The sequence below is a fragment of the Vipera berus genome, assembly GCF_964194415.1.
Source record: "Vipera berus genome assembly, chromosome: 2".
Lineage (NCBI taxonomy): Eukaryota > Metazoa > Chordata > Lepidosauria > Squamata > Viperidae > Vipera > Vipera berus.
The window spans coordinates 105,754,684-105,779,753 of NC_138203.1; the positions used below are offsets into that span (position 1 = coordinate 105,754,684).

The following is a 25,070-nucleotide window of genomic DNA, read 5'->3' on the forward strand; positions in this document are numbered from 1 at the left end:
TTACAATTTGGAATACTGAACAAGATGCCGGCCAATTTCTGAGACGTTTTTACAGCCTAAGTGAAAGAAAATATGCAAATAGTTAAAGGAAACTAGTACACCCAGAAAACAATTAAGGCTCATAAATTTTTTTTAAAACAGATTTAAGTTTCTTGTTATGAGCTGATGAATTGAAGTACATTTAAACATGGAAATCTAATTTTGCATTCCCGCCCCCCCCTTTCCTGACTTTCAAATATAGGTAGTCCTAGATTTACCACAGGTCACTTAGTGAGCATTCGAAGTTACAATGGCACTGAAAAAAGTGATTTATTACCATTTTTCACACTAATGACCAATGCAGCATCCCTATGGTCACATGATCAAAATTGTTTGCTTGGCAACTGACTAATACTTATGACAGTTATAGTGTCCTGGAGACCTTTTGTGACCTTCTGACAAGCAAAATCAATGGGGAAGCCAAATTCATTTAACAACTGTGTTACTAACTTAACAATTGCTGTGATTCACTTAACAACTGTGGCAAGAAAGGTCATAAAATGGGGCAAAAGTCACTTAACAAATGTGTTGCTTAGAAATTTTGAGCTCAATTGTGGTCGTAAGTCAAGGGCCACCTATACAATTTCTTTTCAGCTGAAAATACTTTCTTCTTCAAATTCACCTTATGAGTTTTGAAATTGAATATATCAACATTATATAGAATTGAGTTGCACAGGTTGCCAGTGGATTTCCAGATGCAATTTAAGGTGCTGATAACTAAGATGTTGAGACTCTAGAAAGAGTACAGAGAAGATCAACAAAGATGATTAGGGGACTGGAGGCTAAAACATACAAGGAATGGTTGCTGGAATTGGGTATGTCTAGTTTAATGAAGAGAAGGACAAGCGGGGGACATGATAGCAGTATTCCAATATCTCAGGGGCTGCCACAAAGAGGAGGGACTCAAACTATTCTCCAAAGCCCCTGAGGCAGGACAAGGAGCAACTGATGGAAACTAATCAAGGAGAGAAGCAACCTAGAACTAAGGAGAAACTTCCTGACAGTTAGAACAACCTGCCTCCAGAAGTTGTGAATGCTCCAACACTGGAAGTTTTTAAGAAGAGACTGGACAGCCATTTGCCTGAAATGGTATAGGGTTTCCTGCGTGAGAAGGGGGTTGGACTAGATGACCTCCAAGGTCCCTTCCAACTTTTTATTATTATTATTATTATTATTATTATTATTATTATTATTATTATTATTATTATTATTATTATTATTATTATTTTCAAGGCCTAGGCCTGGTTATTTGATAGGCCTGCCGATCTCCCTGTGATTTCTGCCTGATCAGTAAGATTGAATAGAGTTGGTGCCCTTCAAGTCCCTTTAATCAAAAAATGCTACTCCTCTGGTGCAAGACACCCCCCTCCCCCAAGACAGCCAGCTTCCACGCTAACAGTGTTCCAGAAAATTTAAAAACATGGCTGTTTCCCAAGGCCTTGGGATGGAGTGTTTGTGTAGCCTTATCAGTGTTTGTATTATATGTGGGATACAACTGAAAAGCTACTTCAGATTCTACCTTGTTTTTCTGTTTTTGTACTGTAAGCTGCTCAGAGTAGTTCTAAGTTGGGTGGCCTTCCAAATCTAATCAACACATAGAGACGGGGGTTGGACTAGATGACTTCCAAGATTCCTTCCAACTTTATTGTTATTGTTATTATATACCAATCAAAGAAATGAAAAATTATAATACAACAATAAATTAAAAATGTATTTACCTGTCAGAGCCATTGACAGACAAAATTCATCTTTTAAAATCTTCAAAACTTCTTGAAGTCCTTCTTTACCCTGTCTCAAAAATGAATGGCATTGTAAATGATGTGGCTAACATAGCTTGAAAATATAGAAAATCCTGCCGTTTTCAAATAAAAGGATCTCAGTAACAGCATTTTCTATGATGTTGGCTGTATATTTATTTATTTATTTTGTTTCTAATCAGAATTGTCAGCGTTTAAAGTTATGTAAAACCTGTTGACCCTATCTGAGCAAGATGCTAGTGCCTTGACTGGGGAAAAAGAGGTGTATATATTCCATTTCCAGTTCTCAAAAAATATTACTTATCTCTTAGCCATTCCCAAGAGTATTTGGGAATCTTCACTATCTCTAACAGCATTGCTGAGAGACCAAATAAATTGGCACAGTAGGGAAGTTTGAACTAGTTATTATGTATGAATCCACGTGAACCATTTCATTTACCATCCAGGTTTCTTGGTATTATTTTGGGCTGCAACTTTTTTCATGGATTAAAATAGATCCTTAAAATCTGTCTCTGGTTTCATTTACATATTTAACCTCCATGCAGACTTTTCATATGCTAGTTCCACCAAAGTAAATAGGTGCTCATATAAAAGCATTGAGAAGAATTTTTTAAATGTGCAAATTGTTTCTATTGACTTTTTTTAAAAAAATAAAGCTATCTTATTTTGTACATATTTTTTAAAAACTATTTGCCGTTTCTCAGATATGTGTCTTAACAATAAATGATCTGTGAATTTTTGAGACCATGATCCTTAGATTTTTCTGAGAACTAACATGAGCTACTGTCAGTATAATTGTTTGTGCTTAGTGGAGTAAATTTTAGAATCTTGCAAATTTGTTCCTAGAAGAACCTAAGGATCGTGGATTTATGTTCCTACTAATTATTATTATTAAGTTACTACAGTATTTTATTTGAACATAGCTCATAACCAGAAAGAAACTGGAACCAGTGTGGCAAACAGGGATCAGTTCTGGGTTAGGAGATACAATTATCAGGTGGGTCCAGAAAAAAAGATAAGATTTTATTTATTGGATATCAGAAAATGGGGACACGGAGGGGGGGGAGCAGGAAGGGGGAGAGCCGAAAAAGTCAATATGGCAAAGGTCCTCCCTTTTTAAATGTGTGTTATGTGAAACATGTAAAACGGGCCAAGGTTTTGATTATATGATCATAGCTACTAACTTGATTTTTTTGACCCTCTTGCAGATGCCTTGCAAGGAGAGTTTAATTTTCTCCAGAATGGTTTAAGTACAGCTTTCATTTTAGTGCAGTTCTAGCGACCTTACAACATACCATCTCTTTCTTCTTTTCCATTTTTTCTAAACTTCCATGCCTCCAGCTATCATAAAATTCAGTAAAGTGTATTGTTGTGACTATAATTAGGTTTATCTTTATAAGAAAGGGTATAATGATATATAAAATGACAGAGATGTGCTCAAGCACCCGAGAGAGCAAGACTAAATGCTAGATTCTTTTTATGCCTGACCAAGAACTTGTTTGTAAAAACTCAGCTTTTGCTTTCTGAATACTAGCCTTTCTTATGGTAAATGACCAACTTGATTTAAAACTCCCTTTCTGAATAGAGATCTTTCTCTACTATTCCTGCTTGAATTATAACTTGTCATGCTAAGAGCCTGCTGCATCAGAGACATGAAGTAAATCTAAAAATGTGTGTATGTGAATACAAGCAGATGTAATGAAGCTTATTGAATAAATCAGGTTTGTACATTAAGCTTGATCTTTAGACAGGCATGCAGTATGAAATCAAATGGGAAGCATTATCTAGTGAGTGCAAATCTAAAGAAAAAGGGGAAGCTGACTTCAGTTGTTTGCATAGAGACAGCTATTTATCTTCAACTTTTTATCATAGCTACTTGTATGCAGGGAGTTATGTTCACCTTATAAGCCAGACCCCATACAGTGGGCCTGCCGATGAAGACACATTTTGCTCCAAGTGCCAATGCTTTCAATACATCATTCCCAGTTCGTATTCCACCATCTAAGTAAACTTCAATTTTGCCTTGCACTGCGGTAGTAACTTCAACCAGAGCAGCAATCTGCAAACATGATCAATCAAATCAAACTATCACAATTGCATGGAATGGGGCAACTTGTAAGTGCTTAACTAAAACAAATAGACCCCTTTTCGGTTAGTTCCCAGGTCCTCCTGCTTGATCAGGGAGCTGGACTAGAAGACCTCCAAGGTCCCTTCCAGCTCTTTTCTATTCTAATATGAAGGACATAAGCATTCTGTATAACCTGGTTGTCTATTAAAATTATTTGCCAAGAACCTCTTGTATATCTCAACAAGCCCTGCTATCCATTTGATTGGGAGGAGGAAATGGATCTTCAGGGACTGTGCTTAAACTCAGGAATTCTTTTCCAAGACAGACCTAAAATAAATTAACATCCTATTAACAAGTTTTGCAAAAGCTGTTTTGGAAACCCAGCAACTGGATGGATCTCACATTTTAAATGGGGTTATAGCTTTCTAACTTTAACTTTCCTCAGGAAGGACCCTTACGATGAAAATGCAACACTGTTTGCTATAGCCAGGTTGCAAATAGGATAAACAGTGGCTCATGACCTACAGTAGGAAGGACTCCATCTAGCTGTCTTCCTCCGTGGTTGGATACGATAATCCCTTGAACACCATGTCTCACAGCTAGCTCAGCATCTTCCTTTGTCAGAATCCCTTTGATGATGATTGGCAGCTGGGTCAGGCTTTGTAGCCAGGTGATGTCATTCCAATTGATAGATGGGTCTATGGATCCAGAGGGTAGACCATATTCAGTCTGGTCTTCATCCTAAAGGAGAGAGGAAGATTGAAATTTCATTGCCATTGTATGTTCCGTTAGTATACATATGTCTGCTTAAGTACATGCTGGCTTATTAGTCCTGCAACATTATTATAATTTAACACTTCTCCGGTAATATGATTAGCTTTATATATAACTTATTTTTCCTGTCATTGATGCCTTTGTTAAAATCTGCTGTTCCAAAATAATTATCTTTTTATGAGGCGCTTCCAGGTGTCTTGCATATGTCCCATGGAATGCTTAAATTCACCTAAGAATTGTCCAGCAGGCTGTCATAGGTGCCTTCTGTTTTGCTGACAAGACGACCAGAGCATCAGACGTTAAAGCTGGAAAATTTAATGAACACCCTCCAAAATTTTCTGGTGCTTCACTTTTTAACTCCTAGTATATAAGTAGCCTTTTGGCAACATTTTGCCATTCCTCATTTTGTTGCAAGGAAGCCTCATAAGTTTGCAAGAGATTGCAAGGGATGTGACAATAAGTGTTAAAATACTCTCCAGTATGCCAAATATCCTTTCATAGTTAAGGAGGTTTCTTCTTTTTTCTGGTCATTGCTTAGTACAGTCTGTTAGAGACTGAGCAATTACCCCAAGAACTCATTTACTGTAACCAGGAAAACTTGTCATCTGGGATTGCATTGCCTTTGCATGAACCTTTTCTCAAGGAGAGGTAGGTGTAACTTGGAAACACATTTCTCTGTCCTCCCTACCCCCATGGTGCATCACTAAAAGTTTGGTGTTTCCATCTTAAAGAGCTCAAAAAGGTTGTCCTCACCAGGACCATCAAAACTTTAAGAGTTTAAGAGTTGCCTGACTTTTCATAAAAATGAACAGTCGTTTTTTCACATGCAGACCATTTCTAGAGTTTGAGCCTAGAAAAAGCCCCCAACAACCCCCCTTCCAGCAGATGTACATTTCTGACTATCAAGTACAAATATGCAAAGTATATGCTAGAAATCTGGATCGGGATTCAATCCATCAATCCATCCTTGATCTTATTTTAAGGAATGTTATAGATTTAATTTTGGATGGCTCAGTCTTTTATTACATATTACTGTACTTATAATGGTGTTCGTCATTTTCTGTGTGAATAATCAAGAAGTGTCGATTACAAAGAGCTATATTGTCACAATGGCTCGGTAGTAAAGATGTGGTGTGAATCAGTCCAGACAGGGTGTTGTCTTTTTTAGCCTATAAGGCCCTTTTGGTGGCATTTCTGGCCTAGGGCCAAAAAGACAAAGTAATGGTTGGGAAATGTTGAGTTTCAAAATTTTCACAGGAAAAATAAAAATGAAATGTCCTTCACAAAACTTCATGTACTCATATCAGTATTAAATGTTAGACATCAACTGCTACTTAAATGTCAAATATTAAGTGCTACTAATGAAATATATTTATTAGATATTTGCTTAAGAACAATACAATACAATGGACAATTCCCGGGTTGGAAGGAAATTATCCATTCCTGCCAAATATAGAAATCCATTATTACAGTTTCCTCAACTGATGGTCATTCAACCATCTGCACAGCCATCAGACAAAATTGATCAGTAATATTGGTATTTTTAAATAATTTTCAGAGAGAGAGATAATTTAGTCATCTATTTACATTATCGGTTATTAGCAATTCAGAATGTAATACCTCAGAAATGAATTCCGTACGTGTGAACTTGCTATGTTCAAACATCACATGAAGTTACCCTTCAGGAAGCTCACGAACAATAATTTAGGGTGAGATTTTCACTGTCACATCATTAATTCAGAGGATTCAGCCTTAGAAACAGTTTATGCCTCAGTAGTAGAAGCTGCATAGGTAGGCAATTCTAAACCTTAGTTTGCAGACTGCACATTTTGGAAACTCAGCCAGGATTCTAAAATTTGCAGCATGTTTGGATGCTAAGATCCACCATCCCTTCCCTCATGTGGTTTTTCAAACTGATGGGTTTTAGGAGTTACCAACCTCAAAAGCTCCTTTAAAGTTCTTCACTTGAATGGATTTCAAGAACTGGTAGTTGTTGCGAATGTCATTCCGCCTTTTGCCAGTGTAGGGCACGTCAACTGTGAGCACCAGGGCATGGAATCCCAATGCATTAACCCGTCGTACCAGCTGCTCTGAGAATGTCCTCTTCCGATGGAGGTAGAGTTGGAACCATCTTAAACCAGTGGGTGCAGCAGCAACAATTTCTTCCACGGAGAAAGTGGAATATGTGCTGGCTATGTAGCAGGTATTCATAGCTTCTGCAGCTTTAGAAAATATGGAGGGAAGGGGGAAGAGTCAAAGCTGACTTCTTTGGTTCTATAATTAAGTCCAAGCCTAATCATCTAGTGCTCCCCATGCAGCCAATAAGTCCCAATGGTGCTGGTGGTGCTGTAGTTGAAGCTCTGTCCCTTTTGTATGTGCATCAACACTGTGTGCAGGCACAAAGGGGCAGAGCTAAAGTTGCCTATAGATGCTGCTGTGCTAATAGGGACAGCCCCAACCTCTCTGGAGAGCCCAATTCCTACTGCAGTTTTCTGGTTATTGTAGAGATTTTGTATCAGAAGAACTGGATGCTTGGCATACACATTGCTCTGAGAGATTTCCAAAATCTTTGAAATAGTTTATTAAACAGTAAGGCTCTTCTTAATATTCTGGTGCTGTTTCCATCATCCACCTAATATTAGCAATATGACCTTATATTCCCTTGTTCCTTCTTAATTCTACCTGTTTACCTGCAATATAATCTCTTCTAAAGGATTCTCAACAGCATCTACCTTGCATTGTTGGATATTAGAGCTATTATTCTATGGTTATAGCATTCCTTTAATTTCCCCATTTTAGGAACTGCAACAATTTCAGATCTTATTTCTGTGTAGAGCCCAAATCTGTTGATGGGGGGGGGGGCTGGCTTGTTCTATATTGTTTCCATCTTAGCCCCTTTAAGAACTCTGTGGAGATTTCATCCACTCTTGAGGCTTTTCTACTTGCCCATATGTTTATAGTTCATCTGACTTGTTCCTCAAGCTCATCCTCAGATTCTTTTCTTGACTATGGCCTCATCTAAGTTGCCTTTCTTGTAGATGTTTTCTGTTAATTCCTTCCTTTCTGTTTGTTTCTCATGTCATTGAGATGTGGTGGGAAGCTTTCCATGATTCTTCTAATTTTCCTAAATAGATCCCTTGTGTTTCTTATAGTGTTAATATTTATCTCCTTAACTATATTTTGAGTTCAGGTATACCACTTTATCACTTCTTGGAAGTTTGTATTAGTTCAGTGGCTTTGGCTAGTTAGTACTTTTTTTCCTTAGCTTTTTCTATAACTTTGTTTGAAAACAGTGTATCCTTTGTTTCTTTCTGTGTCTTATTATATGTTTTCTGGTTTTGTCTTTCTTACCATCATTTTAATTTCTCCCCACAACTCTTCAGATATTCTGTCTACAAGGTTCAGGTCTTTGAAACTGATTCTAGCTTCATATTCTTCAGAAATGTATTCAAGGTTGTACCTCATTAGTTTAATTCTCTTCACTGTAAGTCTCTTTCAGTCTGATACCTTTCTATGATTAATAGACGATGGCCTGATTCACAATCAGCCCTTGGCAATGTTTGCAAGTCAGCAGAGAACTTTTCCATTTGCTGCTACATAAGATGTAATATCTTTTGTTATGACATTGCCCACTTCAAGACATTTTGTTACATAGCTGTCATATAGGTGATTGGAAAAAAAAGGTATTAGCAATGGACTTCTACATAGAAGTCTATCAGTCATTATCCTGCAATGTTGCAAGTTTCTAGTCCATATTTTCTTAATTCTGAGTGCCTTAAATGTCCAGCCCCATTTCCCTGACAGTAAGCAGCAGTGCAGTTAATACGGCACGTAGCCAAATGAAATACCTTGGCTGGACTTTTGAGCAGGCAAGTCACAGGCAAGGTTGTAGCCATTCTGTTGAGGAAAAAAGCAGTGGCTGGCTGGCTTGGCTGGACATAATTCATGTATGCACACACTCACATACCACTTTTATATACATGTGCATGCAAATAAGTCAGAATTCTACAGTAATTAAGCCATGCTCATTTGACTTTGTTAGAGCAGGGCTTTTCAACCTTTTCATAGATTGTACCACTTTTAGGATTGGCAATATTTGAGTACCACCAGTCGCCTAGCAAGGTGTCAGAAACTTGACCAAAAAAAGAAAGAAAGAAAAAAGCAATAAAGTACAGGTAGTACTTGACTTACAACAGTTCGCTTACTGACTGTTACAACGGCACTGAAATATTGACTTATGACCATTTTTCACACTTATGACCATTGCAGCATCCCCAGGGTCACATGATTTACATTTGGATGATTGGCAACTGATTCATATTTACAATGGTCACAATATTTCAGGGTCATGTGGTCCTCTTTTGCAACCTTCTGAGAAGCAAAGTCAATGGGGAAACCAGATTCACAACTATGTTACTAATTTAACACCTGCAGTGATTCACTTAATAAATGTGGCAAGAAAGGTCGTAAAATGGGACAAAACTCATTTAACAAATTTCTCACTTAGGAATATAAATTTTGGGTTCAATTGTGGTTGTAGGTTGAGGACTATCTGTATACCCACTTACCACACTTTCAATGGGAAACTTGTCTCTGTTTCTCTGACATTCATCTTTGCACTGTTCTATCCCCTTCTCTCCATCTGCGTGTCTCAAAGAAGCCTCTCCTCTTCTCTGTCTCTCTTTCCCCGTTGTCTTTTTTTTCTCCCTTTCCCACCAAAACCTCCTCCTTTTATATCCTCTCCTCTCTCGCCTCCTCCTCCTCCTTTTCTCTTTGGTGCAGCTCCAGCTGACTCCTCCTCCACAAGGCTGTGCTTTACTCCTGGAAGCACCAATCAGCTGGAGCCCCACACAGATCCTGGGTGCTCAGCAGAGCCCCAGCAACACCGCAGTTCCAACTGACTCTCCCACAGGCCTGTGCGGCGTTGCTGTCAGTTTAGCTGATCCCCCCACTACACTTTTACACTTGTTTTTTCACTTTTTTTTTTACAGTGCTTTTCCACCCATCATATGTATATCACCTGCCAGGTGCTGAAGTACCACCCATAGTACACGTACCACAGGTTGAAAAGCACTGCATTAGAGGAATGTATACAAAGCCAAAATAGGAAGGGGCCAGATTGTATCTCCTTTGGGATACTTGCCATAACAATCTTCATGGCAGAGGGGGAAAGCAAAGCAAGCACCCACCTCCAGAAGTAGCTTAAGCAGGAGTAGCCCAATCCTCCAACTATTTTTTTTACCCTTCCTTAGCTATCTATTTGGGGATAAGATTGGTTGCTTAAGGCACCCTTGCCTCCTGGAGTGCCATATATTTTGCACGCATGCATGTCATTCCCTACTAGAAGAAATTAAGTGGACTCCCAATGCAGACACTCTGTGAGAAATAGGTAGCGTGTTCTGCTCTCTCTCTCTCTATATAAATATACAATTACAATTACCATTAAGTTTGATAGTTGATAGATAGATAGATTGATTTATAATGGTTTGTTTTCTTTTGAACAAACTACAATCTTATACCAAATCCCAGTTTATTATATGATTAATGATTTTTGGCCTTTACTGTTGCTAGGGGAAAAGATTCTTGCATACCTTTAGCTGTGCTCTGCTCTCCATCAGGACAGGCCAAACCATGGAAGCCAGTGGGAGCAATCCCCACTGGGAAGTCAATTTCAGAGCCAAGAATCGTAGTCCTTGGATCTATTGCTGACACATCCCGCAGCACACGTGGCCGCAAATAGATTCTGTGGGATGAAGAGAAAGCAGAAGCAACAGGACTGATAAGAGGTAACACCGTGTTTTCCCGAAAATAAAGCACAACCCCCCAAAAAGACCTACCCTGATTTGTGGGGGTGGACATAATATAAGCCCTACTCCCAAAATAAGCCCTAATTAGGACCCTGCCCACTCCGTCCCACCTGGCTGCCGCAATGGGGCAGGAGGCTGTGCAGCACATTGCACCACTGCTGCCACAATGAGGTAAGGCAGGTGGGAGAGTGGTGGAGCTGCCCCACGTGCCCTGCACCCGCTTCCTTCAGGGCCCCCCCAACCAGGCCATTCCTTGCTCCCTTTCACTCCCCTCCTGAGCCGGACTGCCATGCTACCGTATGGAGGATGGGCGGGGTAGACCTGGTCCCCGTCCACCATTTTGGAGCCAGGGGGCAAAAGGCTCCACTGCCACTGCGTGCCACTAGAGGGTCTTTTTTCAAGCTCTGCCCCACAGATCACCTGCCTGGTGGCAGCCGCCACCTCCTTCTCTGCCAATTCTCCCATGGCTTGCACTGTGACCTCCACCTCCCTCCACCAGCCCTCCGTTGTTGCCATTGGAGAGAACAAAGAACAGGGAGGGGAACGGCTCTGCACACCAATGCAGAGCAGAGAGGAGCACTTGCTTGCCGCCTTTCATTACCCCGCATCTCCTTTCTCCATTCTCAAAATGGCAGCCCTGTTTCCTGCCGCTTCTCTTCCCGGTGCTGCTGTAGAGCTTGGCACACCATCGCCCAGCTCCTCCCTCTTCGTGAAAGCAAAAAAGTTCTTCAGTAACTGGCTTTCCAGCTCTAGCACGTTTCTCTCCTGCTGCAGGGAAATGGAGTTCATGAGACTAAAAAAAGTTCAGTCAATGGGACATTAAAATCGAAACAAGAACTGAAAAATCAGGGCATCATGGTGGGTACAGTTACAAACACAAAATAGATACGAAAAAGATGTGAAACTGTATGGATTTTATAAAGAACAAACTGTATTTGATAAAATATTGTTAACCTCTGATGAGAAATTAAGAAAATGTATAACTTTCTGTTAATTTTGGAGATGGAAAGTGAGCAAACTAAAGAAACAATGACAAGGTGGATGAAAAACTTTGGTTATAATAAAAAGGTAAAGGTTCCCCCGCACATGCGTGCTAGTTGTTTCCGACTCTAGGGACCAGTGCTCATCTCTGTTTCAAAGCCGAAGAGCCAGCGCTTGTCCGAGGACATCTCTGTGGTCATGTGGCCAGCATGACTAGACGCCAAAGGCGCACGGAACGCTGTTACCTTCCCACTGTAGTGGTCCCTATTTTTCTACTTGCAATTTTACGTGCTTTCGAACTGCTAGGTTGGCAGAAGCTGGGACGAGTAACAGGCACTCATTCTGTTACGCGGCACTTGGGATTCGACCCGCCAAATTGCTGACCTTCTGATCAACAAGCTCAGCATCCTAACCCACTGAGCCACCGCGTCCCTTATTGGTTATAATATAGAACTAGAAAAATGGCAAAAATTATGGCAGAGAAATTATAAACTGACAATGTCAACTGCGTATAAAGAAAATTTATATAAAATGTTTTATAGATGGTGCCTGCCACCAGCAAGATTAGCAAAATTGTTTAAAAATTTGTCAGATAGATGTTGGAAAGGTAAACATAATTCAGGCACTTATTATCATATCTGGTGGACATGTGATAAAGCAAAGGCTTATTGGAAAAAAAATACATGCTTGGTTAGAAAAAATATTGGGAGAGCATGTAGTATTCAATCCTGAATTTTTTTTCTATTAGGTATAATACCAGAAAAGATTAATAAGCAAAGTTTATATTTGATTCTACATATTACAACAGCAGCAAGAATAACTTTCGTGCAATACTGGAAAAATGAAGGAATACCACCAGAGGAAGAAGTAATTAAAAAAATATTGGAATGCGCTGAGATGCACAGGTTATGAGACTGAAAGATAAAGAAGAAACAGAATACTACTAAAGCTGGAAGTTATTCTACAAATGGCTAGAGGAAAGAACCAAAGAGTAGGATTTGACTATGTATTAGTGTTTTTGAACCCAGACTGCATGCTGGTTGAAAAATTAACAGATGTATGTAAGCAAAAAAGAACTAATAAATAGCTTAAAAAAAAGTTCAGTCAGACCTTCCAACTTTGGCAGGAAACAGGGCTGTCATTTTGAGAACAGAGAAGGGAGATGTGAGGCGATGCAGGGCAGCAAGCAAATGCTCTTCTCTGCTCTGCATTGCTGTGCAGAGCCGTTCCCATCCCTGTTCTCCGTTCTCTCCAATGGCAACAACGGAGGGCTGGCAGAAGGAGGCAGCGGTCATGGTGTAAGTCATGGAAGAGTTGGTAGAGGAGAAGGAGTTAGCGGCTGCCGCCAGGCAGGAGATCTGTGGGGTGGAGCTTACTGTTTTCTTGGGAACATTTACAGAAGTGGTTTGCCAGTGCCTTCTTCCTATACTCGAGAGACAAGGGCTTGCCAAAAGTCACCTAGCTGGCTTCCTGCCTCTGGGAAAACTGGAATTGTGTTTCCCCACTCCTGGGTTTGGCACTTTAACCACTACACCGAATGGCCGCTGAAGGAGAGATGCCATAGTCTGTTAAAACAAAAATTACCCTTGCATTTACTCAGCTATATCCTTCAGTTAACTCGTTCAGTGACAAAGAACAGTAAACTTGCTGAACACTGAAGAAGACACTAGTACAGAGAAGAGAGAGAATAGCCATCTTTCCTCCTTGGATATAAAAGTTTCAGGCAGGCAGTCTCTTTATTATGTAAGCTTAGTTTTCTCATCCTAGTGCCCACACAAATGCAGGAATCATGCTGGCTAAGAAACAGAGATTTGTAAGTATGCTATAAATTTTCTAAATGCATGCCATCCTCCACTGGGCAAATGCTATCAGAGTCCTTCTGTTTTGAAAGGCTGGATGTTTCTTATAATGCAAGTGGAGCCAGGAACTATTTCAACAACTCTGGGGTAACCAGAAACTCAGATTTAACCATCCAGGAGTGATTACTTTCTGCTGCTCTGTAGCAAGCTAGGCTGTTTCACACACTTCTTTGAGAAGTGGGCAGAATACTCATCAAAACTAGGGTGTTATGAAACATCAGTTGTCAGCGTATTCAGAGCCAATTTCTTCTCCCAAATCAAATTTCTAGTCCAGTGAATACCAGATCGTTCATATCTATCTGAGTATGCGCATCAGATAATGAATCAGGAGAATAAAATTCAGTTGGCTCGGTGCTACATCTCAAGGTGGATACATCTGACTCAGTTACGAATCACTATCTTCTTTCAAAGGCTGACTTTATATCCTACCTTTTATATTCCATGAGATTTTCATCACGCGTATAGCATTCATCAGCACCTGCTGCAAAAAAATCCCAGATAGGCTTGGGAAGATGCTTTTTAGCGTAAGCTTCAAAATCCGACAAACAGACAAGAGTCATTTCAAAGCAAAGTGAGAGGAACCTAGTAGGAAGAGAGAGAAACTGAATAAATATAACAGGTATAGAACTCCAGGTAAAAATCCTAAAGTAAAGATGAAAAAGAAATAGTGGTATAATCAAGAACCTACCATCTAAGGGATGAACAAGATCTCACAAAAGTATCTGGAGTTTATTTAGGTCATTTCAGAAATATAAGCCAAGCAAAATGTGTTGTAATTCCAAGTTATTCTTTTATTATATATTTATACTCACCTTCATCCAAAAAGGATTAAAAATGTGAAATCCACTTCCCTGCCTAGTCTACAGACTTGGTTTTCTTACCATCCTCTATTCAAGCAGTAGCCAGATCCAACATAATCTCCACCAAGATAAAACCCATTTTATTGGGCACAATGATACAGCTCACCATTGTTATCTTTTTTGCTTTTTTTCTTAAAAAAAACACAAAATGTTATGAACTTTTTCATTCTTGACAGAAACTGATTACTTGTGTAGGCATAGCTGCCTATTCTGTGGAAATAAAGCTAGCCAGAGATTGGAGAAATTATATATATAGACGACCTTGTGTGGGAAGCTTCTACAGCTTGGACTGGAGAGAAATGATTCATTCATTTTCCTGTCTGTGGCAGGCAGCTTCAATTAAAATGACAGAAATTGCTATAATGCCCTTTGGTAACAAATGCCCTATAACAGGGGTGTCAAACTCAATTTCATTGAGGGCCGCATCAGCATTGCGGTTGCCCTCAGGGGGCTGGGTGGGTGTGGCCTGGGTGGGTGTGGCCTACTGGGTGGGCATGGCTAGAGTGCGTATGGCCTACTGTGTGGGCGTGGCCAGCTCTACATCGTTCGCATCAAGGGTGCCTTTGGGGACATGGGCAGGAGTGGGACAGATCTGAGGGTCTCTGGCAGGAGGAGGGTCTCTGGGCCAGGGCCAAGGCAGTGGGGGCTGTTCCCTCACTGTTTCCAGGATGGCTTCGCGGGCTGCATGAAACCACTTCACGGGCCGGATCTGGCCCCTGGGCCTTGTGTTTGACATGTCTGTTCTAGGTGTATGTAATAATGGCTCTTTCAAAAACTTGCTTTTAGTAGTACTCTGTTTCTGGAATATATTATTTTGATGCATTTGTAGAATGTAGGACATTATAGCAGGAAGAACTGGCCTTCTCTATTATAACATCCAATATCCCATTTTATTATGTTTCTTTAAGCAATCCTGTGAAGTAGGTCATTCTTAGAGCGGGAGACTGGCTAGAGGCGAAAGTAGTGTTTGTGTGGAACTAATGGCAAAATTCATTGCTTAGATTTCCCTGTGTAACATTTCTCCCTATCAAACAAAGTTATTTCCAGAATAGCTACAATTGATTCCAAGAAGTGAAAACAAAAAACGCTGAGTTGAATGAGAGTAATTAAACATTTCATGATAAGAATCACCCATAAAACTTTGCAAAGATTCTGTGTGAGTTCTGCACCTTACATTTGTATTTGAAGTGATAACATTCATAACATTGCAGATAGCATCAGTCTTTGAAGAAACACTCTTAAGCGCATGCTTAAAACTAAAGAAAAAACAGCCCCTAAACTCTTCTCTTTCCAATGGCATAAATAAGCACCACGAAGCTAGTGTTTAATCACAGTCCTGCCCCTGCATTTTTCCAACCCAATTAGGCCAATAGCAGAATTAAATGAGGCATAGAGCCTCCAAAAGTCACACCGTTGTCCCGGAGATGGAACGTGTACTGTGGTGGACCTGGCAGGGAGCTGAGCTGCTGATGCTGCTTACTGGAGGGTGACTCCAGGTGTTTGTACATTCCAACCTGGGCAGAAAGATCACCTTCACAGAGATGTAGCAGAGTAGATATTTCCCTTCCTTTCAAGCTTGCTTGGGTTTTTTTAAAAAAAATATACTTACCAAAATCAGTCTTCAAATTATTCCCACAACACACCTAATTGGATCAGCAAGCTGTTGTGGGTGTACCGAAACAAAAATAAAGGTCAGTCGATTGAGTCGTCTAAGCCAGTGGGTTAAATTTAACCCCAAAGAGAGCCTGGTCAAGCATGGGTTGAACTAATTCCACCCAGTCAAATGGGTTGGAGGAGCAGCTAAACCTACGCAGTTGACCTCAGTCAGTCACTTTACATGAGTCTCCATGTAAAAGAACGGGAGGGGAAAAATGTGGCTGAAAAGCAGAGATCTCCATGTCTGAACTCAGTGCCAAGGCGTGAAAGCACAGAACCGAAATACAGGTCAGCCACAATTGTCTAGCCATGACTATTCTACCTATATGACCAATGGAGAAAGGCTTGGTGATGTTGTGGCATATTGTGTTTCCTTTGGTGGGATGCCATGCACCTTTTAAAGAAAGTAAAGGAGATGGCAGTAATTTTTAAACTGCTGACGTCTGACCCAGGTAGGGTGATTGTGTGTTGACAGAACATGAGGTAAAGGGATTTCACTGGGACAGTGGCTGACTAGGTTACGTATGCCATGAAAAAATCAGACTACTGGGTTAATAGGACTGAAATTATTATCATCCTTTAGGGAGTATGCCAGGGAAATCACATATTACTTATTCATCATAACGACTTGTACAGGCTGCAATAAGGTTAGATTATTACAGCCCCATGTTGCATAGTTTTCTACATTTAGGCAGAAGACTTTCTTCATAGACCTACCTTGGAGTGTTATGGGGGACATATAGTATTATTGGGTCGCCACAAGTCTTCCCCCCCCCCGGTACAAACTCATTCCTAGTGTATGTTTAAAGCATATCTTGGCATGTGAGATGCATTACTATTGCGTTTGGTCTTTCTGATGGAGTGGGTGGTACAAAAAAACATTGGGGGCACATGCATTCCCTATTTCTGCACTTGGCAAAGGAACTATTCCAGACTCATTAGCTGCCACTTACTTCTTAGTCGCTTCGTTTGTGCTGTCTTCTATAGTTCGTTATCTCAGTGGATTTTTCCCCCCTGAAGTTACAGAAAGAGCGCACCCTTTGGTGAGGCTTAAAGACAGGTATTCTGCTAAAAGCAGGAGATGCAGTCCTTTTATATGACTAATGTAGGTAATAAGTAATGCTTATAAGTGAAGGAACCATTGGTACCCTCAATTTTCTTCTTTCCCCCCTTATCTCAGATTTTTGGAGACCGGTTAAAGGTATGGAGACAATAGACTCTTGTTGGGGTTGGCCTTATTCCTATTTTCTTCTTTTGTGTGATTGCCAGATCTGACAATGGGAGAATGAGGATGATTTGTCCTTCAGATCAAGGAAACCCAAGGAATCAGTTTTCCACCTTTGTTGTCTGAGCTATTTAAAATATTCAGAAATCTGTCTGACTATGGTTCTACCATTTTTTCCTGTACCACTTCATCCAACATACAAATACTAAGTGCTAACATGATGGTTTGTGTGAGTTGGAAACACAAGATAGGAGTAACATTTTAGAGTAACTTATGTTTTGCATTTGTATTCCTTCATTTAATTTTGCATAATGTGGGGATGAGAAATTAAACTGAAAAATATATTGGAATTGCAAGGAATGGAAAGTTATGCATTTGAGTTTATATTGAGTAAAAACTTCTGTAGGGGACTTCCTTCCTTCCTTCCTTCCTTCCTTCCTTCCTTCCTTCCTTCCTTCCTTCCTTCCTTCCTTCCTTCCTTCCCTTTTCAATATAAATATTAATTTACTACTCTTCCCCCTAATGGTAGTAAATGGAGGAAAAAAATCCATCCAGTTACTGTTTTATAGCATAGAGGAAGCTTCTTTGTCAAACATGAAATATGCAATTAGTTATGGATCTATGTGGGTGTTAAAACCTATTTTTCTTTGTGTATTTTGGTATGGATTTCTTTATATAAACTCACTGTCCTATAATAAGTTCACAATTCATCACTCAGTTTCTTTAAATGGCTATAATTTATCTAAATGACCATCTTCCTTGAACTTGAGGCACATTTGGAATTTATCATTGATTATTTTTAAACGGAATATTTTAGCTTGTTTTTCACTTGGGGAAAATAGATACTGAAACTAAGACACCATTTTTAGGGGTATCATGCCTGAATTTATTTGTTTGCTATAGGTAAATGTAAAAAGACCAATATGTTGGTCATTTATGGTTATTTCTATATATAAAGCAAATGTGATGTTTTATAAAATAATTATAAGAAAAAAAACTTAAAACAGCTTTAGAACAAGGATGCGATTTGTGACTTCGTGATTTGAAGGTGTCTTCAGATGTATTTGTGCAAATATATGCCATGAACTTTATTACAGCAATTTTGACGTTTTACTAACAGCAAGAAAGAAGACACCATGTAAATTTTCAAGCTACATGTGTCTTTTGTATTCCTGGAGCAGCTGCTATTTGGGAGGGATTGATTCTATGGATTCTTTGTATACATGAATTTTTTACATTTCAATATTGTTTTAGGAATTCTTGAAGATGACTTCTACATGATCTGCTAGTGATACTGAAGAAGCAAGGAATTGCTGGATCAGATAAATTGCAATGGAGAAGTCCACTGAAGAGACATCAGAGCTATCATTATTGTCCTGTGGTTTATTGGACTTCAAGCCTGCCCATCACAGCCATAGTGTACGGTGTTTCAAACAGAAAAAATATGTTAAATTTTATTAGACTTATGTTGCTTCTTAGGTACCTGGTCTGAAATTTGCAACATAATTCCTTTTGTATGAAGGAGGAACGATGACTTTTTATAGTTTATGTTTGATCCTCTTTGCATTTACTTGGAATAGTTCTGCCTATGGACCAAATCAAAAGGCACAGAAGAAAGGAGATATTATTCTTGGAGGATTGTTTCCCATTCATTTTGGAGTGGCTGCTAAACACCAGGATCTGAAATCTAGGCCAGAATCAGTCGAATGCATAAGGTAAGTCCACATCAAATCCCCCAAACTCACTCATCCTCCAGACTCACATGACAGAGACCTTAAAGGTTTTGTGATTTCTACCAGGTAATAGTTCTTTGGTGTTTTTTTTTAAAAAAGCCACTTCCAGGCTTTTAGGGAAGGAACTGAAGTCTTATTATGTCTCCTACACCTTGTATATGGGCTTTGCTGAAGTATTTATTTGATCCCTTTCGACGTAGCGGTTTCAGTCAGCTCTGGCTTTTATTTATTGAATTTTACTATATATGCAGACTTTCAAAACAGTATGTGGCTTACAAGATAAAATATAATTGCATTTGATATAAAATATTCAATTCAACACAAAAGAATCTCCAATGGGGTTTGGTTACCCTTACAAAGCAGCTACATGAAACCTCTCATTGGAGGGCATTCTATGTTTTGCGGGTGACTAGTAGGAAGCCTGCTTCATGTGTAATTTGAGCCTTGCATCTCTAACCATTGGAATAAAGAGCAAAGCTTCTTAATAGTGATTTCAGCCAGTTCGCACCACTTTGGCAGAACCGATAGCTAATTTTTTGTTGCCCAGGCCCAGAATGGACTTCTGGAAGCAGCATCCACAGAGAACCGGTTGTTCACATATTTGAATCCCACCACTGAGTGGTTTGTTATATTCTTCATTCTTATCCCAGAAGGCACTTCTATTGCTTTGATTGTAGGCAGGAGTAGTTATGAAGTAGATTGAAAAGAAGAGGCATCTGACCTCATACACTTGTTTTTGTTTTGGTTCTTTTCAACCATTCCTGGCTTTTTTATCACTTTGCCTTTGGTTGATGTTGAATACCAGACTGGATCACAACAAAGACCCTCTCATTTATTTTTAACTATCTGTTTTACACGGGGTAAAACAGTGTAATCTTAGCATGGCTGGAGGAACAAGTAGAACTGAATCTCTCATTGCTGAGGAGAATGCTGAACTGCCCTTGCAGGATCAGGTGTACGATTTGGGATTACTTACAGATTCCTTACCATCACTAGAACAATTAATGATCTTCATGTCTGACAGTCTGCTTCTGGCTTCCATTTCCCCCCCCCCCCAATTAGTCTGTAACTCTAAATCTTGACTAAGTTACCTAAATGATCCCTCCACATTTGCTTCTCTGGATCATCATGGTGGCCTCACTTGTGGCTCTTCTCTACCAAATGAGGCAAGGGAGCCAATCAGAGAAGAGAGGATCTTTTCATGAGTGGCATCTTGTTTGTGGAAAGCCTCTCCAGAGATGTTCATCTGACACTTCCATTATGGCCTTGTAGGTGCTGTGTGAAGACCTCTTCATTTTCATAGACAAAAGAACTTGTGCTATTTTCTTGGTTTTTTTAAAAATATGCTTTAATTTATAAACTGTCTAGAAACATTTAACTACTGGAAAACCTCCAAATATTATAAAAACAAAACCACAGTAAATTGTACAGCAATCTGTCATGCAACCAGAGGTAACGATAATAAGTTTTTTAGGTTTATAAAAATAAAAAAGGATTGTAAAGAGCACCTTAATGGCATTTCCTGGCTAAAGGAATGAATTTTGTAATAGGGAATACAGTTCAATGTAAACAAATGCAAAGTTGTGTAAATTGGATTAAAACCCTAATCTCTACATGTGAGCTAATGAAGTCCAAGCCGTCAGTGACTAAGATAATTTCTGCAATAGAGATTTGCAAAATCTTATAATTACTTAGCTGCGGTTGAAATGAAATAGCTTGTTTGCTTAAGTTCTTAAGTTTGGCACAATAATTAGGTGACACTAGAAGATATTATAAATAGAAATCACCTAAAAAAAAGTTGTCGGTGTTACAGTGTATAAATATGCTGCTACAATAAGATTTTTATTTTAAACACTGATGTGGAGAAATACAGGGCAAATTTTAAACAGGAAGCAATTTTTCAGTCTCCGTCGTTGGCACAAGGCTGTGTTCGAAGCAGAGACGGCAGAAGAGCTTTAAACATGGGTTACTGTATGACACTTGTCCTTCCTGGGAAGAAGAGGTCAACCTCTTTGGAAATTCTAGCAAGAGGAAGGGGCCAGGCTGAGACACACAATCCATGGAATAGGCGGTGTAAATTCGGTCGTCTTCTCCTCCAAAGCAGTTGCAGGGTGCTCCCCTGAAGCTTTGGGGCCTCATTTAAAGTACCTCTTCAGACAGGAAAGACAGGGGAAAGGAGCTAGCCCAAACCCTGTTCGATGCCACGGATCCGTCGAGCTAACTGGATGTCCCTGGGATGGAGAGTGACCCGCTTGGCATGGAAGGTACACAGGTAGCCATCTTCCATAAGATGCACCAAAAAGGCTTCAGCTGCCTCCTGCAAGGCAAGAAGTGCCATGGACTGCCACATCATGTCAACCCCGCGGGTATATTCCAGGCAGACCTCCCGCACCACACGAGCAAAGGGTAGCTTGGGAATAAGTAGATCAGTACTTTTTTGATACTTTCTGATCTCCTGCAAAGCTCGGAAGCCGGGCTGGTATCTCCGCCTTCTCCGCTGCCCTGCTGGTGCTTCTTGTGGGGGGCTGCTCGGTCCAGAGCGACGGGGAGAGGCTTGGCTCCTGCGTGGAGATCCTCCAGATCGACCGCGACGGAGAGGAGTCGAAGGGGTTCTCCTGGAACCGGTGCCAGCCGTCGGCCGCATGGTGCCTGTGAGATGGGAGCTGGAGAGGAGCGGGCGGCGGTGGTGGCGGCGGGTCCACGGACGAGCTCCTTCCGTTACATTCGCATTTCGCGCCACGCTTTGAGCCCCGCCCCTCGTTTGAGACGGCTAGCCAATCCAACTCTTGAACAGGCTTTCGAATCTTCACTGGGAAGTAGGCGAGCCAGTACGGATCAAATCATCCAATCGGGAGGCAGGACCGGGATCTCACAGGGTTGTTGTGAAGATATAACGGAGAAAAGTCCTGTAGAGTCAACCCCTTTGAATTAAGGATGGGATTAAAGGAGCTCCTTTCCCAAAAGCAGAGTGCTGAGTGTAGCCACTTCCTCCAGTGATGGTCCCCTCCCAGCTGCTGCTTCAATCTGGGAAGAGCACAAAATCCTCCCTGCACACCATCTTCCTCCTATGAGTCCTGATACAATAAAAGTGTCAACCCAATGTGTTGCTTGTTTAAAATTATGAATTCCATGCTAGGAATCCTAAGGATTGAAAATAAAACTACTAATATTGTAATGAAGGATCTTCAGTGATTTGGCTTCAGTTTTCCAATGTTTCATAGCAATCACGCGGTCCTAGGAAAAGCTACAGACAGTTACTTTTTTATTGAAAAGTTTTACAATACATTTTTTAAATAGAAAAAACTCCCTCTTCCCCCTCCCCTCTCCCCAACCCTACCCTACCCTACCCTCCCCCCTCCCCGACTTTCCAGAGCTGAATACAGGGTATAGACTTACAAACAAAAGCTAAAATATGCTAACAACAAAAATAAAACATTAAATTCTATCGCGCTTTAACTCTCCATAGTCATAATTATATTAATAACAAATAACTAATAATACATCATACAAAACCAGTACTTATTCAAATGCTAAATGAAACTTTTTAGTCCCATATTTATTCTGAATATATTCAATCCATCTTCTCCATTCCACAATATATCTCTGTTGTGATTGTTCTTTCAAATATGCTGAAATCTTTGCCATTTCCGCCAAATTAGAAACTTTCAAAGTCCACTCTTCTATAGTCGGCAGTTCCTCCTTCTTCCAATATTGCGGTACTAAAAGTCTTGTAGCCGTAATTAAATTCAACATCAATTTAGTGTCTATAACAGTAAAGTCTGTAATAATACCCAACAAAAACAACTGTGGAGAAAACCTTATCTTTTTCTTAAATATCTTTTGCATATTCCACCAAATTTTAATCCAAAAAGCTTTAACCTTTTTACAAGTCCACCATATATGAAAATACGTTGCATCCTCACAACCACACCTCCAACATTTGGGCTGACAGTTCGGATACATACTTGCTAGTTTTTTAGGATCTAAATGCCACCTATAAAACATTTTATAAAAATTCTCTCTTAGATTTTGGGCCTGTGTAAATTTTACGTTTCTAACCCAAATCTTTTCCCAAGTATCCATTGTTATAACCTCCTGAAAGTTCTGAGCCCACTTTATCATACAATCTTTAACAAGTTCTGTTTCTGAATCAATTTCTATCAATGCATTATATATCCTTCTTATATGTGCTTGACCTTGATCTCTAATTTGTTTTACCAAATTTTCATCAGTTATCGAAAAACCAACTTTCTGATCCTCTTGCCTGTAACTGCCCATACTGGAACCAAGTTTGTACAATCTTTTCTTCTTTTAAAATATTATATGGCCTTAATTGCCATACATTCCTTTCTAGACTTAAAATTTCCTTATATGTAGTCTCATCATGTTTAAATCCAATGTTTATATTTTCTATTGCATGTTTAGGTATTGCCCAAATTGGTATCTTATAATTCAACTTATGTCTATATTTTTTCCATACTCGCAACAGAGCATACCTTAATATATGTATCTTAAACACATTATCCACCTTCTTATCATACAATAAATATGCATGCCAACCAAATAACAAATCATAACCCTCAAGATTTAATAATCTCCCTTGTGTTAAATTAAACCAGTCACTTATCGCTGATAAAGCAGCAGCCTCATAATATAATTTAAGATTAGGCATTTTAAGACCACCTCTTTCACGTGTGTCTTGCATTATCTTAAATTTAACTCGTGGCTTTTTCCCTGCCCAAACAAATTATTAATTCCTTTCTGCCATTCCTCCAAATTTAAATCCTTTTTAAGTATAGGTATCATTTGAAACAAAAATAAAAATTTTGGCAAAACATTCATTTTCACTGCTGCAATTCTTCCCAATAAGGATAATTGTAGTTTTTTCTAACTATCTAGGTCTTTTTGTGTTTTTACCCATAACAATTCATAATTATTCTTGTATAACTTCACATTTGAAGCTGACAAATAAACCCCCAAATATTTAGTCTTTTTAACTATTTCAAATCCTGTTAACTCTTCTAAAACAACCTTTTGTTCTGTAGTCATATTTTAGACAATATTTTAGTTTTTTGTGTATTTAACTTAAATCCAGAAACTTTCCCATATAACATTATTATCTCCATCAGCTCTACAACTGAGTAAGTCGGTTGACTTACTATAATAACCAGGTCATCTGCAAACGCTCTCAGTCTATAATCCTGATCTCTTATTTTAATTCCCTTAATTTTATTTGTATCTCGTATTTTAATCAGTAATATTTCCAATGTTAAAACAAACAGTAAAGGTGACAACGGACACCCCTGTCTTGTGCCCTTTTCAATATTACATGTTTCTGTCAAACTACTATTGACTATTATACGAGCTGTTTGCTTCTGATATATTGCTCTAATAGGTTGTAAAAAATTTTTCCCCAAACTCCATTTTCTCCAATACTTTCACCAAAAATTGCCAATCCAATTGATCAAAAGCTTTTTCAGCATCCAAAAAGATCAGCGCTGCAGAGACCTGATTATTTCTTTCCAAAAATTCCAATAAATCTACAATAGGTCTCACATTATTCTTCATTTATCTACCACTTATGAATCCAGTTTGATCACTATGAATCACTTTCTGCATTACCTTCATTAATCTATTTGCTACAATTTTTGCAAATATCTTATAATCAGTATTTAAAAGCGATATTGGTCTATAGTTTTTGGCTTGGGTAGCATCTTGATCTTCCTTCGGAATCAGCAAAATAAAAGCTGTTTTCCACGATGGAGGCACTTCTCCCAGTTGAATTGTCCTAAACAATTCTCTTAAAGGTTCCACCATTTCTGACTGTAAACTTTTATAGTAGATAGCAGTCAATCCGTCAGTTCCTGGTGTTTTACCCACCTTTAATTGCTTAATTGCTAAAAGAATTTCTTCATCATTTATCAATTGATTCATCCCTTCCCTTTGTTCTTGTGTAAGAACAGGAATGTTAGCTTCCTGCAAGTATCTATTTATATCTGTATCTCGAATCATATCTCTAACATACAACTTAGAATAGAAATCAACAAAAGCCTTTTTAATAAGATTCTGCTGATACACCACTTTACCCTTGTACTCTATTCTATCTATATTACATGCCCTTTGTTTCTTCCTTAACAAGTAAGCTAACCACCTACCCGGTTTATTGGCATTACAAAAAGTGTTATGTTTAGCATACCGTAAGTTAGTTGCCACTTGATCTGCCATCAACATATCAAACTGACCTCTTAGTAAAGTAATTACCTCTTTGATCTTCCCATCAGATGGATTCAAAATTAAAGCCTTTTCTTTTC

The 25,070-nt window shown here is 39.3% G+C and overlaps 2 protein-coding genes across 2 annotated transcripts; both read right to left on the reverse strand.

Annotated features, from left to right (window-relative positions):
* On the reverse strand, window positions 1–13,851 carry HAO2 (hydroxyacid oxidase 2; the record flags this gene model as incomplete). Its single annotated transcript, XM_081316192.1, has 7 exons — window positions 13,715–13,851; window positions 10,230–10,381; window positions 6,577–6,860; window positions 4,390–4,605; window positions 3,697–3,855; window positions 1,758–1,827; window positions 1–56 (listed from the first exon to the last, which is right to left on the reverse strand). The coding sequence occupies exons 1-7, from the start codon at window positions 13,843–13,845 to the stop codon at window positions 1–3; spliced, it is 1,068 nt and encodes a 355-aa protein (XP_081172318.1). The 5' UTR covers window positions 13,846–13,851.
* A 7,087-nt stretch (window positions 13,852–20,938) lies between these two features.
* LOC308664127 (histone H3-like centromeric protein A) lies at window positions 20,939–21,403 on the reverse strand (the record flags this gene model as incomplete). The annotated part of the gene is made up of 1 exon (XM_081321128.1): window positions 20,939–21,403. The coding sequence occupies one exon, from the start codon at window positions 21,401–21,403 to the stop codon at window positions 20,939–20,941; it is 465 nt and encodes a 154-aa protein (XP_081177254.1).
* Between the last annotated feature and the right edge of the window lie 3,667 nt (window positions 21,404–25,070).